Below are 14,964 nucleotides of genomic sequence, written 5' to 3'. Positions count from 1 at the left end.
TTTCATTAATTATAACTTTTACAACATAATCTGTACCCAAATCTTCTTTATCCGTTAAACAATAAGATGTATAATCCAAACAAACTTAATTAATCAGACGGATGAACTTGGAAATTAATTCCAAGCAAAAAAAAAGGCAGTAAACTCTTTGAATTGATTTTAATTTTCTTTTTTGAAATCACTTTCATCTTTTTTCTTCAATGGTTAGACTGCAATCCTTTTGCTTCACACCCTTTCATGATCCTCAGTCTTTTGCAAGAAGAGACGAACATCCTACAATCATTTTAAAAAGAACACATCTAAAATTAAAAATATATATATCTTAGAAAAATAGAGCAAAAAAGAAATACTTACTCCCATGGAACATCACCAACCAACATCAAATCTCCATCTTTATCCTCATAAGTGATGGAATAGTCACATCCACTGCCTCCTTCCTTCCCTGGCAACTCTCCTGCAAGAAATGAACATTTTAATTATTGTTAGTGAATAAATATATTTCCTTCTTAATTACCATACAATTAAGTAAGAAAATCTTAAAGTGATCAAACATTTTTAATGATTATAAAGTTTCAAAGAGAATTTTAAACAAGCTATCAATTTTTCATAGTCATATATACTCACCTAAAGAAAAGCATTTGAACATTTTGTCCAATGCTTCTCTAAGCTCCTTATAACCTTTGTACACCTTGAGATCGATCTTTCTCAAGTAAGGAGCTCCATCCATGCTTACTTTCACATACAATCCTGTCCCATTCACCGCGGCTTGAGCCTGAACCAATAGTAAATTCTTCCGGTAGGATCGGATCGGTGGCCACCCGATTACTTGTGCCCTATGACATGATCATGAACATATATATGTTAAGTCATTTACTAACAATTCATGCTTTTGAGGTATCACTTGAGGACTCAAGTTAACTTCAAAGGACTTACTTTGTCATTGGAGTTTCGAGGCCACTTAGATCGTCATAGACCTCTTCGAAGGACTTGCTTTTAGCACAACTCTGAGTTTCATCCTCCGAAAGTGCTCGTTTACTACCTTTCGTGACCCTCGACTTCTCTGACCCAACCACATTGATGCCCGGTAGACCCAACCTTAGTTCGGTATCCCTAAGGTTGTCAATACTCAAGGCAGTCTCCATGGCGATCGATAGCAATTTGCTTGATCTTTGTTCAACACAGAAGATCACAAGGTTGGCATTGGCTAGCTATACATCCACACACAAACACACACATATATATATAGCACTTACTATTCAATGATTCAATGACAATTGAGCTTGCATGGTGGATAGAAGACATCCATGAGCACCATAGCTGATCCACTGATGTCGTCTGATCACGATAAACGGTGAGGATTCCATCCATGTCGATGCGGGGAGATCCCGACCGTAAAATTGAGCAATGACACCCCATGTGTGTGGGCCCAAGACAAGAGCATGTGATTGAGAAAGCCAACAAATGTGACTGGTTGGCTTCTTAATTATTTATATGAAGGCATCACATGAGATGTTAGGGTTTGGTCGGCAGGCCTAACAAATTGATGAAGATCATGTTTGGTATCATGACCAATTAACACATAGAATCAAGTAAGATGCTTCAAATCAAGTGTTTTTTTCTCAAGAACTTATTCTTTGGACACGTTTTGGAGAATCTTGATGGCTTTAAATTATCAAAGTGTCTATATTTGAAGTGTAGGTAGTAGAAATGAGGCCCCATATGCTAGCTAGATTCTCATCACTATGATGGCTGATCAAGTAAGATGATACTTTTTTGGTGACCAGAAGAATCTATGAAGTTGTTAGATATGCAATAGTGATTGATTACAATGGTTTGTTCATCAAATACATGCAATTGTTTTATCAAGGGAAAGCAAGAGCCCTTCGGGTTGCTAGTTATTGACTTCGTATTGCTCCAATTATATTTTCTTCAAATTCAGAAGCTTGTGCAATCGATTCAGTTGTAGAATACTTGTCAGATGAACCAAGAACAACCCTGTTTCCTTGTTTAATTCACAGTGCTCACCAATACATCATCTTACTTTGTTCTTCTTTGGTACTTTTTTCTCCCTTTAATTCATCTTCTATTGAATTTCCCAAATCATAACTTGCAGTACTAACTCTGTTACATTTAGCTGAATGAAATATTTTTAACTTGAACTTGAGTATTTTGCTTCTCTCATTTAGCTGAATCACTATTCATTATTAACTTGAACTAATTCAAGAAACCAAGAACATACAATCACTAACTTTCATTGAGATAATGCACGATAAGTTGACATCTTTGGGGGCCTAAACGATTCTTCTAACACTGTTATATTGATGGATAGATTGATCTGAATGTCAAACTTCAAATTCATTTGTTTGACTTTAAATCACTGCTTTCAAGGTGTTTGACAAATTAAAGATCATGATGAGTTATATTTAATCAAGACACATGAGACAAAACACACTGCTCCAACTCTTAATATCTCGTACTTGGACACAGAACAGTAAATACTGCATCTTTATGTTTCATCATAAAAACAGTGGAGTTTCCAGTACAAACATCATGATTCAAATACAGATATAAATAGGTAATTAATTAAAGAGGAGAGTCGTCCCTTTCATCTTTCAACAGAATTTATTTTTCAGAGATTCACTTTCCTCAATCGCACTAACACCTTCCAACCTTTGCAGTCACATGTCCCACTCTCAGTCATTTTGGACAATGAGCTGAACCGAGCAAACACACACACAGACACATAAAACAAGAGGCCATGGCAAGAAACTTTTGAAGTCGTATGAATGAAAGGCATGCCACTTTAGGGCTGCTGCTTCATGATATCACAGCTCTAATATGTAACATGTGTCCTACACTATCTGCTTCTAGCTTCAGCTAGCTACCCTTCTGAGCCCAAATATGACCTGAAGTGAGAGCTAAAGCAGCAGTAAACTGACTTAACATCAGTGAGCATCTCTGAAGAGTCATAAACAGGATTTGCTGATCATAATTCACGTTTCTATATATATATATTTTGTAAGAATTTTCAGATAAGAAGATTGTGTTATAGGTTTAATGAATCATATGTCTTTATTGTCTACATGAATGCATGATGCCATGAAGTAGTAGTGAACATGGTATACTGATAATATAAATTAAATAAAAACTATGGTTTATTATAGATGAAAAAAAAAGTTTTGAAATACTGAATAGATGTGTATTCTTGCCATTGTTCTTAATGATTTGTGTGATATTGTCATCAAAATAAAATAAAAAAAAACATTCAAGCCGAGAGATTCGTTGATCTTCTTTAATTAGTGATAGATGGAATTTATGACAAGCCTTAGATTTCAACATACTATCTAATTTTGCCACAAACAAAAAGAAAAAACGAGTATATATCATCGAGAATGAACTTCTACTACCGCGAATTCCCGAACTTTATTATCTTGATAAAGATTCAAAATAAGGAAAAAAAATTAAGCCGACAACTAACCTTGATTAATATATGATATCATTCGATCTCATGCATGAAACCCTAATTCTACTCTCTCAAACTAGCTTGTTGGTGCTCCCACAAGAAGATGAAGATGCAACATGATCTACGAATCGTATGGCCTCGATCATTGAGTTACTTAAGATGGATCACTGTGGTGGATTGAGGCCAGGGACGAGTGTTATAAGATCATGCTGGCAGCTTCACCTACTGATGGTGCACCCTAAAATTAGGGCTATTGGTTGTGAAGAAGAAGAAGTAGAGGCAATTGTTATATAGAAGAGAGGAAAGGTGGGGACTCATGATCTTAGTCATTGATTGTTGATTTTGAGGTTTAAATTTAATTAGCATTAATTAGGAATAAGATTAATCCAAGAGGTGTGGTCCAAGAACACAAGACAACATTAATCAATAGTGTTGTCATACATGCATGCATGCCTACATTAATTTGACTCCTTCCTTTTGTGTATCCACATGCCAACTACAGTCTTATTCATTGGAGTAGCATCAATAACTTATTTATGAGTTTTGGCATATAATTAAACTAAAAAAAATTCATCTTATTATTTTCCAAAAAATATATGATTTGGTGAAATTATGAGGGGACCAATATATTGTAATTAATTACAATCTGTTATATGTGATGACAAGATTCACAATTTTCACACATCACAAGGTTGGGGATGAGGTGAGCATATCAACAATTCAATTTGCATACATGTGAACTCTGTCCATCTTCTTGTTTGTATATAAGTGTTTGAAAGGGGGAATATATTTGTACACAAATATATATTTAAATGTAATTTTCTTATTCAATTTCTTTCATAATTTCTGTGAAGTAAGGCTTTAAGAATATGCTATGTGGCATTAATTATTGTCATATTGTTATGATCTTAAAGTGAAGTTTACACTCCTTTTTTTCCCATCTTCTCAATAAAATTTTAGTTAATCAGTGTGAAACATATTCCTACTTTCTAAATATAAACTAAATGAATTTAAAACCTTGGGTCAGATTCATGATTATGATTATTAGAGTAGATGTTAAAGCATTTCTTAATTAATATTGGAATAATTTAAAACCTATTAGGCATTATGGCATTACTCAAATGGTACGCGAGTGGATATTTGTTAGAAAAAAAGAATTTAAATATCTTTATAATAGTATATATTATCCACTTTGGGCCTAAGTTCTCATGATTTTACTCTTGGGCTCTATCCAAAAAACCTCGTACCAATAGAAATGTCTTTCTCTTATAGACCCATGATCTTTTCCATGTGTTTTCAATGTGGGACTATATTTGCAACATTGCAACCCCAACAATCCCAAGCATCGAGTCACTTTTGACCTGCTCAGGGCCTCCCCTCGAGCATTAGGACACTGACCTACTTAGGGTCTCCTCTATTTCGTTCAAGGTTTCACCCACATGATTCGATCTTGGATCATGACTTCGGCATGTGCTTCTTCTAAAGGTTAGTCTAGTGAAAAGCAACCTCGCTCTGGTACAAATTGTCAAGACCAAAAGGAATTTAGATATCTACACAACGATGTGATATTGTCCACTTTAGGCCTAAACTCTCATGCTTTTACTCTTGGGCTCTACCTAAAATGCCTCATACCAATGGAGATATCTCTTATAAACCTATGATCTTTCCTATGTGTTTTCAATATGGGACTATATTTGCAACCTTGCAACCCAACAATGCTCTCCTTTGACATATGGACTAAGTAATAGTAACATAAGTGGCGATGGGAACAACTAGCCGGGATGGAGATAAGGTGGGGGCGGCAATCCCCTTAAATTTTTAAGTACAAGAGGTGTATATTTTTTATGCAAGAGGTGTAGGGGCATAAAAAATAGAGGGAGGGGTAACACAGCCTCCCCCCTAATATGGGATGTTACGAGTGGACTAAAAATGTTGTGGTAGTCAAAGTCAATGTGAGGTGACAGCTAGGACGTCACCCTCATTAGGGCTCAGTTCCTCACTTGATGTTAAGACCTTCGGTATAAGGACGACCGGCCCAAAGGCCGGTCGTGCTTGAAGGATTAGTGCTCCACTTGTGAATAACTGACCAGTGTAAAGGTCGATCAAAATCATGACCCACACCGCATAACTCTGTTTTATAATCGGTCGGCCCAAAGGTTGATCGTGCGTATTTAAGTTTAGTATTCACTCTCAATATATGGTCGAACATTCCTATATCTGGACGGGATCAATAGACCTATCTCTCTATTTAGCGCCAAGACACACAGAGTAAACATGAACAATCTTGAGGTTGGTTGAACATATGAGGTTCAGTTCTCCACTTTTACAATATTACTTTCAATTTACAGATGTTGTCCTAGTGCAGTACAACTTCTAGTATAAATTAGACGGTTATAAGGTCGGTCATACCTACGAGTTCGGACGTCTTATTATCCAACAATCAGTCTCTCATCATGTAGCTGGCTAGCCCTAGAGTTGACCAGACTTGCGAGATTTGGCTCCTCATTCCTTAGCAGATCTTCAGCATGAGCCTACGAGCATATTGCCGACCGAACTTATGACCGATCGTACTTATAGGATTCAACTCTCTCTTTAAAGGGTTAATTACATAAGGTTATTCTTATTACAAAATCGGTCAAACATATAAACAGTCGAGATACCTCATTCGTCTAAGTATCTGTCCCGGTTATATTTCAAGAGACAACATAGTCAAGAAATCTTAACAGATTGTCAGAATAACAACTATCCATCAGAGAATATTTTTCGATTATAACATATGCATTCAATAGAACTTTCTTACGAAGGTGACTATACAACTTCTATTATTATTACGAAGATTATACGAGATTGTTCATATATATATAACAGAAGATTTCTCAGAGGATAACTGTACAAATGTTAAATTATATACCTTCGATTATCCAACATCTTGTAATACCAAATATTCTTTGTTGCCTTATCATTACGAGGTTATCAGAGGTGATATAAAAGTGGGGGGTTTCTCTCCGCTAGAGGTATGTTTTGACACGCTTTACTTACAAAGAGCACAAGATTTCTCTCTATTACGCTCACTCTAATTTACCGTAGTTCCTCTTCACTTCTCGCTCGGTTACCTACTGACTTAAGCGTCGGAGGGCCTATGACAGGGATCTCTTCCTTAATTTTTGTCCTAACGTCCTGTTGGCTCTTTTGAGTGTGCGCAGAAAGGAGGAAGACATTTGAAACCCTTTCTGCATCTAGCTTATCATCTTTTTCTCCTGTATAAAGTCTTCTCCAAGTTAACAACATCGTCACCTGCCCAACGCGCCATCTCCGTACCTTTCAGACAGGATCACCCCCTATGAATTTTTTGGCTTTGTCCCTAAGACGAAGCCAACAGGTAGTAAAAAAAATTATTACCCATATTTTTACCGTAATGCATAAACTGTTTGTCTCCTTTCCCTCTCTGCAGCAAACAACTCGGCTTCGTCTCCTTCCAACCTTTCCTCTCCGTAGCAAGCAGTAAGCAATGCTCTCCGTCTAGATCATCTCCTTCCCTCTCTGCAGCAAGCAATGGCTCAACGCCCTTAGTCTAGACTGTCTCCTTCCCTCTCTACAGCAAGCAATGGCTCAACGCTCTCAGTCTAGACCGTCTCCTTCCCTCTCCGTAGCAATCCTCCGTCTCTTTCCCTCTCCATAGCAAGCCACCAAACAACGTCCTCCGTCTCCTTCCTTATATAAAGCAAGCAACGTCCTTCGCATAGCAAGCAAAGAATTTTGCTGAAAGGTAACCCTAATTTTTTTAACTATTCAACAAAAAAGATGCAAGGCAACGATGCCGCAGTCACTTGCACTGCCTAACGAGGCAACGACGTGATAGCCTCTTGAGCGAATGCTACCCCACCAAATGACAATGGAGTCGCTGCCTTACTAGGCACCAACGTGCAGTCGCTGGCGAAGCGGCCATTGCCCGCAAGGTAGCGGTGTGGTTGTCTTGCAAATGGTCGTTAACTTGCACGACCATGTTGTAATTGCTTGGCAGGGCAACAATCGCTTGTGAAATTGCCATGTCGTTACCTCACCTGGTAGCGTGAGCCATTGCGCCTACACTACACTAAACTAATATCCTAATCAGCCCTTACTGCACTGAACTAGTATCCTAGTCCGCCTTTGGTTACATGCATTGTTATTAGTAGAGCAATGCTATGCAAAATTAAAGGATATATGGGGTGTTAATTAAATACATTAATAATTGTCACATGGCATAGTTTTGACCGTTATGCAAGAAAGTTAGAAATTCTCCATAATTGTCTGATACTATTAAACGAGAGTAAATTAAAAAATAAAAGTAAGTCATCACATGGAAGGCGTCTAAAATCAATCCTTATTCAATTTTATAAATCATATGATAACTAACTCAGATATAGATATACCCTGAGCAGTATAATTTTGATCGGGATTATATTACTTGTGGAATTAGAGATACATTTGTGTTTCAAGCTCGATCCTGATAAATTAAAGCCTAGAAGTGATTAATCCTGATTAAAACATATATATATTCCTTGTGGTCCTGTGCCTTTTTATCACTTCCATGCATACAGATACATGCAGATTCAACGTAACAATGTATTATACACATATAATATACATATGTACTGACCATGCAGCTGGAAGTATATAATAGAGTAGATTATATTAATCTATAATAAAGCCCATTTCATATCGAACGTCACACCCTGTTGGTTGTCGCCAGCTTGCGTTACATCCCTTGAATAAATTAATTTTCCGTAGATTAATTTTTTTATTTATTTTAAAGTTCCCTTCAAAATCGAAATGCAATTTTTAAAACAGAAACTAATTAACCTATCTGAAGGCCTTACGCCATGAATTTGCCCGGCCCATGAACTATTGGGCCGATCCACCTGAGTACACGTAATCCTGTCCACGTGTACACGTAACGAGTTGTTTCATGACAGTTCTGCTCGTTTCTCGATCGTTCTCCTCGCCATCCAACGAGACCCTTCCCGATCCCTCCTGTTGTTCGTATAAATCTCCCACCGCTCTCGATCATCGCCACCGATCAGCGCTCGTGATCGAGTTCTACCATTACACCGATGGCGACCGTTGTAGCAGCATCCGCTCTACGTCCTTCCGTCTTCTTCTCCGGCCACCCGCAGCGCCGGCCTCTGACGGCGGTGTCGCTTCCACCGCCCGCGCGACTCCGGAGACTCCACGTGTCTGCCACTGCGGCGGTGCCGCAGAGCAAGGAGAAAAACGATGCCGGTGCTACCTCGTCCATCGACGTCCGCGTCGACAAGAACGGCGCCGCGATGGTGAGGCAGCGTCCTCGCCGGTCTGCGTTCGACGCGGCGCCGTTCGGGCTCGTCGACGCGATGTCGCCTATGAGGACGATGAAGATGATGCTGGACACGATGGACCGGCTGTTCGAGGACGCCGTGTCGTTCCCGGGGAGCAGCACGGGGGAGATGCGGCCGCCGTGGGAGGTGATGGAGGACGAGAAGGAGATCCGGATGCGGTTCGACGTCCCGGGGCTGTCGAAGGAGGACGTGAAGGTGGCCGTGGAGAACGACGTGCTGGTGATCAGGGGCGAGCGCAAGGAGGAAGAAGGCGAAGAGTCCAAGTGGAAGGGTTGGAGCGCGACCTCGTACGATTCCAGATTCGTGCTGCCGGATAACTGCGACAAGGAGAAGGTGAGGGCGGAGCTCAAGAACGGCGTGCTGCTGGTGGCGATCCCGAAGACGGCGACGGATCGCAAGGTGATAGACGTCGAAATCCAATAAAGATGGTGATATGAAGTAGGAGTGTGTATGTAAGTCATAAATGAAGTCTCTGTTCTCGAAACAGGGGAAATCAGTGTGGTTTACTGATATTACCATGTGAATAAAAATATGTTCATAAATCCATACTTCTATATTTCCACTTAAACTTCTTGCTTGAAGCTACAGTTAAACAATTGTAACATTAGAGGCCTACCAAAATGTATAAATGCCAAAGGCCACTGAGCATACATACAAAATTGTGGAAATTTGGCTGACTAGAAACTCCCCAAGTCAACCTTATTTTTGGGATGCATATGAGAATTCTTCAATGGCAATGGGCACGGCTTTCCTCCTGTTCGGAAATGATAAAACAGAAACTTGGATAGTATCGAGAAACACTATAGATTGAGATGATAAAAATACCTTGCAGAGGAAGAAGAATTTTGAACGTCTTTTAGAGGTGCACGGAGGCCGCTTGCACGGGCACTCGATTGAGTGTATCTGAAAGATGACATGAGCGCTGCAAATCTGTCCATTGATCTCTCCGCTACACTTGTGTAGTTGTTCACATGTGAAATGTCACAACCAAATTTTCCTCCTTCCCTTACCATGGCGCCATTGTTGTTCAAACGAGACACTTGATTATCTGCAGGGTACCGGTATCGTTAGTTTTACTTAGCATAAACCTTTTGACTGTGATTACTGTCTCCTTCGCTAGTTATAGAGTATTTGCAAGCACAACAACTTTATCATCAACTAACGTGAAGAACATAAACTTGGTTATGAAAGAAGTAGCTCGAACCTTCTCCATGATGAACTGAAGTCCTTGCATTCTTTGATGGCAGATTTTCCTGATTCATTACTAAGATGGGTGGCTGATTTTCGTCCTCGGATAGTTTTCTTTTCTTGACAGGGTAGCCACCAGGAATACAATCGTTATTTTCATTACCATCTGTGGCACCATCATTGGGTCGATGGAGAGTATTGATATCTGATGGCTTATGCTTGAAGTATGAGCTTCTCACAATGACTTTTCTGTTTGTAGGCACTCTTGTCTCGTCGACCACAGACGTTGCCTGGTGGGACGTCTTTTCCTTGTGTGATGTTAAAAATGGTTTACATCTGGAGGAGGACATTTGCGGACCTGTAAAACCACCTGAAAGCCATGATCTTAGGCTAGTTTAATTATACTTACAGCTGAAATCAAAACTAACTAACCATGTACAGTTAGCCTATTTACGTCCTGTTTCTGGATTGGATTGAGGAACTTATCTTCCATCTGGTAAAAAACAAAGAGTTATACCTTTTTTTGTTAAGAGAGTACTAAAGGAGCTCAAAAATTATACCGTTTCCATTGCTGGTTCTGTAACATGATCTTCAGGACCAGAGCCATCCTTGTCATCTTGATCAACTGGGGTGCTTTGAGTACTGCTCATATAACAAGTAGCATCTTTTGCTGAAGCAGGTGGTCCAGAGCTACAGGTTCCAGAGCTTGGAGAAGATGAATCTGGTGTTACCAGATCTTTCTGCATGACTTTTGGGGCCCTAAATTTCCGTCTTGCTTCAACTGATGCTAGACCTTTCTCACTGTTAAAGAACTCAGATGTGTAATGAAGAAAGAAATCAATTATGACAATTAATCATAAACTGAACTCAATTCGCTAATGAATTGGAGTCGGCATTCTAGATTTTGTGATGAAAAAGTTAAAGTTGATGGAAAACATTGGATACAAAAGTAGTTGGTTAACAAATTCTTTTGGACGGGCAACTCAAGCCTTCTCTTCTCACTTGATGATACAGATTGTTGTACAGGGTAACTTCCATTGAGCATCGATGTATTCTCTACACTATTTACCTGCAATCAGAGTAGATAAAGTTAACAAACATGTTAGCTAAAAAAAATTCACAAAAGCTCAAAGCAAATCATTCATCACTATAATAAACAATAGATAAAGGGAACTCAATAAATGACATTTACTTTCACAAAAACACAACCTGGAGCCACGAATCAAATTGGCTTCAGTTTGTAACAATATAGGTGCCAGAAACAAGAAATATGCATCAAACTTAGAAAAAGAGCATATTCTAAGGAAGTCATAATGTGACCATATTTATCTCGACTATTTGGGATTGTTATATCTTTCACAGCTCATGTGGTGATAAATATCCAAGTTTGCAGAATTTAAATGCCAAAAAGACATAAACATTGCACCAATATCAACAGATAAGATTTAGAAGCACGCACCTGGAATGGCATCTTTGTCATTGGATCAATATCGCCTTTTGCTATTCCTTTTGCTAAGTCTTGGGATAGCCATGTAGGAACAGTCAAGAAAAGCTATAATCATCTGAATCAATTGAGTATTACCTATATTAGATAAGATATATGCAAGAGAATATATGACAAATGTAGGATATGGGCCTAGAAAATCAAGGTCTTCAAAAGGACATTGAGGTGGCTCCAACAAATGGACAAGATCCTCTTTTGCAGGATCATAAACTCTCTGATGTTGGAACGCCCAAATTGCTTTTTTAAACATTTCCTCAAAAGAAGATGGGATGGATACAGCACTATACTTCAAGTGCTTAATAACCTGAAAGTAACAAGAAAACTTCACTTGTTTAATTCAATATTCTGGTTTTTACCCTAACATATGATATTACTAGCAGCTGTCTGTGTGTGTGTAGACTTATTAAATTAAAAATCATAATTTAAAAAAAAAAAAAACTAAGATAGAATGGATAGAACATCTGACATTGTAGCAGCATACAGTAGCATAAATCTAACTAACATTAGCACAAGGGAAAAAGAAAAGTAAATTGAATAAATTAGTTATTAGAAGCAACATATCTAGGCGTGGTTGAGAAATATTACTCCTTCAATTATTGCACCATTAGTCCAAGTTTTACTAATAGCGACTTACATTCTCATAGCTTTTAAGCCTCTTGACAAGTGCATGGGCCCTTTTCAAACCCATACCTGGCAGTGATGGCAAATAGTCACAACCACTTAAAATGCACATCTCGAGCATCATCTGTTTGGTAAATCCAGTTAAATCAAGATCCTTATTTTTTCTCAACTTTGAATCCTGGAACTCAACTCCATGACCAAACTTGTCCATTTTGAAGATTATCTGAGTAAGACACTCCAGCAATTAATACCTTAAAATGACAATATACATTTGAACAATATTTTAAATGAATGAATGACTAAAATTTTGGCAAATAGACAAATCTTTGAAAAATACTTACTCTAGAACAGCCAAAAGGTATTAAATCTGAGTCTTCTGTAATGACAGCATCAACAAGTTTGTTGATGGACAAGAAGGTCATCTGCGCATCAGCTTCATAAGGGGCTACAATATAGTCAACCTTTTCCAGCTTCAAAACCTGCACTTATGCACCCTAAATTAAACAAGATATAAATATGGCTTGATGAATGATTTTAGTCGCAGCCATCTACATTCACTAGAACAAAACTATGTATCAAAAATAGAATGTAATAATCTTTTTCCAGCATAACCAAGCCATGGGGTAAAGGATAACCTGACAATAACATAATCAGCTACCTGAATTAGTTCTAGTGCAATTGCAGGTGAAATATCAACAGCCTTTTGGTAGCAGTCAAAAGCAGCAGAAGAATTACCCATTGCTTCATGTTCCATTGCTCGTGCAAGATTTTCTTTCCTAGCCCTACATCAATTATTCCAGTTAGCTAGGAGGAAAGACATTTTAAATATATCCTCAAGTTAATAATCAGAAAGTGAGATCAGCATCGATCATATTGAAAAGCATATGAACCACGTGTATTAGATGCAGAAACACACAGCATCTATTACAAGACTGTTTTAACAATTTATATTCCTTAATTAAGTAGTACACTAGAGTTCGTCCTACTTTCAAATGTTGGTTTTCATGCTACAGAGTCCAATAATCTACCAATCATCTTTGTATACCTTGACCTCTTGGTTTCTTGTACAATCTTCGTTGGTAGATTCCCACCATCAAATACAAGAATAGGTTTGACTCCATGATGCCGCAACAGATTTACTCTATGCATGCAATACTCAATGTGCCTATACATTGCCCATATCAGTAAGTTGCATAGGTAAAAAATTGAAATTGAAAAGCATACGTTGTCAAATTCATGAAATGTTCCTGCAGTACTATTAACTACAGAAACATAATGCAACATTATTGATAATGAAGAGATGGCATCTTCACATAAATAATGCTGTTGAATGAAGAGAAGGAAGGAATTTGAACAGGAAGATAACAAAAATATACACATCAAACAATTTTGGTGAGGTCCTAACAAAAACCATAAACGTGAATGCTTTCTAGATTTTCTGGATACCATTGCACTGCACAGTTAGTTCTCTAAGGAACATGAAGAGAACCTTAAAAATGAACACAATATTGCATGAATAGCAGAATCTAATTGCATGGCATTGGGAAGCTAAACAAAATCCATAACTTGATGACAATGAGAACATTTCAACCTTATCAATTAAAAAGCAAAACCCATGTGTTCAGGTTGTTTGTACATGTTAATTTACATGAAATCATCGCTACACCATTGTGAACAAATGAATTTTTGTCATTCTTAATCAAAGAAAAGGTATCATGCATTCAGGATGCGAAGACATCAAAGGAAAAAAAACTTTCTTTTTCTTTCTTTTGGAAATAAAGAAAGTAGGAGACAAAGTGCTGCATTGCAATAATGATTAAAGGTGCAGTGTGTTTTATGGACAAGTGTTCTCCTCAAAAGATCCAGTATGAGGGAGATACAAGTGGACTATGCCCCACGAATCATCAACGATCAACTAAATTCATGTATTTATCCATCTTTTCTCGCCATAAAAACCTATTGAAGAATAAAACAAGGCCTGTCGAATGTGGAGAGGTAGGAACGCAATAACCCTTCTTTGTAAAGAAAAAGAAAATCAAGAAATCCAACTCGTGGAAAATGAAAAGCAAAAGAGGAGAAGCGGTAAATGAGAAAAGAACAATCTTTCGACCGAGAGAAAACTTTGTCCTCCCATAGGTATCCACTGGCAATGTAAACCTAGAACATCAACAAGCGCAGAAGTCAAAGAGACGCAAGTTACTTGGAGGTGGGAAGGCCTTTGCAGAGCTGCGTGGCGCAGCAGAAGGCACCTTTGTGGAGCCAGGAATAAGCGTCCACCGCCACTGCCTGTCCTCGAAGCTCCTCCACATGGATCGGCGCCATGATAGACTTGAGCAGGGGGAGTAGCCCTTGGATCCCCATCGCAGGCGCCGCCCGACCTCGTCCCTCGCCGCCTCAGCTTGCACCCTCACAGCCACGCCTCTACCCTTTGTCCTTCGGCGTATGCTTCTCCCCTCTTCCTCGGCGCGAAACCAAATGCCGCCCGATTCATTCCCCCGGCAAACAGATATAATAGGGCAAAAAAAAGGCCGACGCTGCGATGCGAAGAGGACGAAGCGGGAAACGAAAAGATTTCGCGAAATATCACGTGACACTCACGTGCGTATGGTTTAAATTAAACATTTTACCTTATGATATTTTTCTTTAAAAAAAATGATTCAAAATTCACTAATGCTTATCATTTTTATAGAATATGATTTGCAATGAAGCCCTATGAATGCTTTCTTTATTACCGGTCGATTTTCTGATTTATTTCAAGATAGTAGTTGAGATTCTCTGTCTCAAAAATAATATATCTCTATATTTCTTCATCGATCGAATAGTTATTGATC

General features: G+C 38.5%; 3 protein-coding genes across 4 annotated transcripts; 1 reads left to right on the top strand and 2 right to left on the bottom strand.

Annotated features, from left to right (window-relative positions):
* Positions 1–38: 38 nt before the first annotated feature.
* On the bottom strand, positions 39–1,206 carry LOC122055491 (auxin-induced protein 22D-like). The gene is made up of 4 exons (XM_042616953.1): positions 934–1,206; positions 625–833; positions 355–454; positions 39–273 (listed from the first exon to the last, which is right to left on the bottom strand). Exons 1-4 carry the CDS (start codon positions 1,140–1,142, stop codon positions 198–200), a joined length of 594 nt encoding a protein of 197 aa, XP_042472887.1. The 5' UTR covers positions 1,143–1,206; the 3' UTR covers positions 39–197.
* Positions 1,207–8,494: 7,288 nt separating this feature from the next.
* LOC122055489 (small heat shock protein, chloroplastic-like) lies at positions 8,495–9,368 on the top strand. Its single transcript, XM_042616951.1, has one exon. It carries the CDS (start codon positions 8,557–8,559, stop codon positions 9,241–9,243), a length of 687 nt encoding a protein of 228 aa, XP_042472885.1. The 5' UTR covers positions 8,495–8,556; the 3' UTR covers positions 9,244–9,368.
* On the bottom strand, positions 9,353–14,665 carry LOC122055488 (exonuclease 1-like). Of its 2 annotated transcripts, none has more exons than XM_042616949.1 (13): positions 14,334–14,665; positions 13,179–13,298; positions 12,792–12,915; positions 12,475–12,612; positions 12,147–12,356; positions 11,641–11,816; positions 11,468–11,540; positions 10,954–11,077; positions 10,569–10,801; positions 10,441–10,501; positions 10,025–10,378; positions 9,646–9,868; positions 9,353–9,574 (listed from the first exon to the last, which is right to left on the bottom strand). In XM_042616949.1, the coding sequence occupies exons 1-13, from the start codon at positions 14,492–14,494 to the stop codon at positions 9,520–9,522; spliced, it is 2,052 nt and encodes a 683-aa protein (XP_042472883.1). In that variant the 5' UTR covers positions 14,495–14,665; the 3' UTR covers positions 9,353–9,519. The 2 variants fall into 2 exon arrangements, with proteins under 2 accessions (XP_042472883.1, XP_042472884.1); XM_042616950.1 differs by having other exon boundaries at positions 10,025–10,366.
* Between the last annotated feature and the right edge of the window lie 299 nt (positions 14,666–14,964).

This window comes from Zingiber officinale, chromosome 3B (genome assembly GCF_018446385.1).
Source record: "Zingiber officinale cultivar Zhangliang chromosome 3B, Zo_v1.1, whole genome shotgun sequence".
NCBI classification, from domain to species: Eukaryota; Viridiplantae; Streptophyta; class Magnoliopsida; order Zingiberales; family Zingiberaceae; genus Zingiber; species Zingiber officinale.
Note: the sequence above shows the minus strand (reverse complement) of the source record. Positions and strands in the feature narration are given on the sequence as shown.

Excerpts from the sequence above, each read along its gene's own strand:
- LOC122055488 (XM_042616949.1), bottom strand. The coding sequence starts at position 14,494 with ATGGGGATCCAAGGGCTACTCCCCCTGCTCAAGTCTATCATGGCGCCG. Across the intron at positions 12,613-12,791 it reads TTGCACTAGAACTAATTCAG|GTTTTGAAGCTGGAAAAGGT; the intron begins GTAGCTGATTAT and ends GCATAAGTGCAG. Across the intron at positions 10,379-10,440 it reads AAATAGGCTAACTGTACATG|GTGGTTTTACAGGTCCGCAA; the intron begins GTTAGTTAGTTT and ends CATGGCTTTCAG.
- LOC122055491 (XM_042616953.1), bottom strand. The coding sequence starts at position 1,142 with ATGGAGACTGCCTTGAGTATTGACAACCTTAGGGATACCGAACTAAGG. Across the intron at positions 834-933 it reads CTCGAAACTCCAATGACAAA|GGCACAAGTAATCGGGTGGC; the intron begins GTAAGTCCTTTG and ends ATCATGTCATAG. Across the intron at positions 274-354 it reads GTTGGTGATGTTCCATGGGA|GATGTTCGTCTCTTCTTGCA; the intron begins GTAAGTATTTCT and ends AAATGATTGTAG.
- LOC122055489 (XM_042616951.1), top strand. The coding sequence starts at position 8,557 with ATGGCGACCGTTGTAGCAGCATCCGCTCTACGTCCTTCCGTCTTCTTC.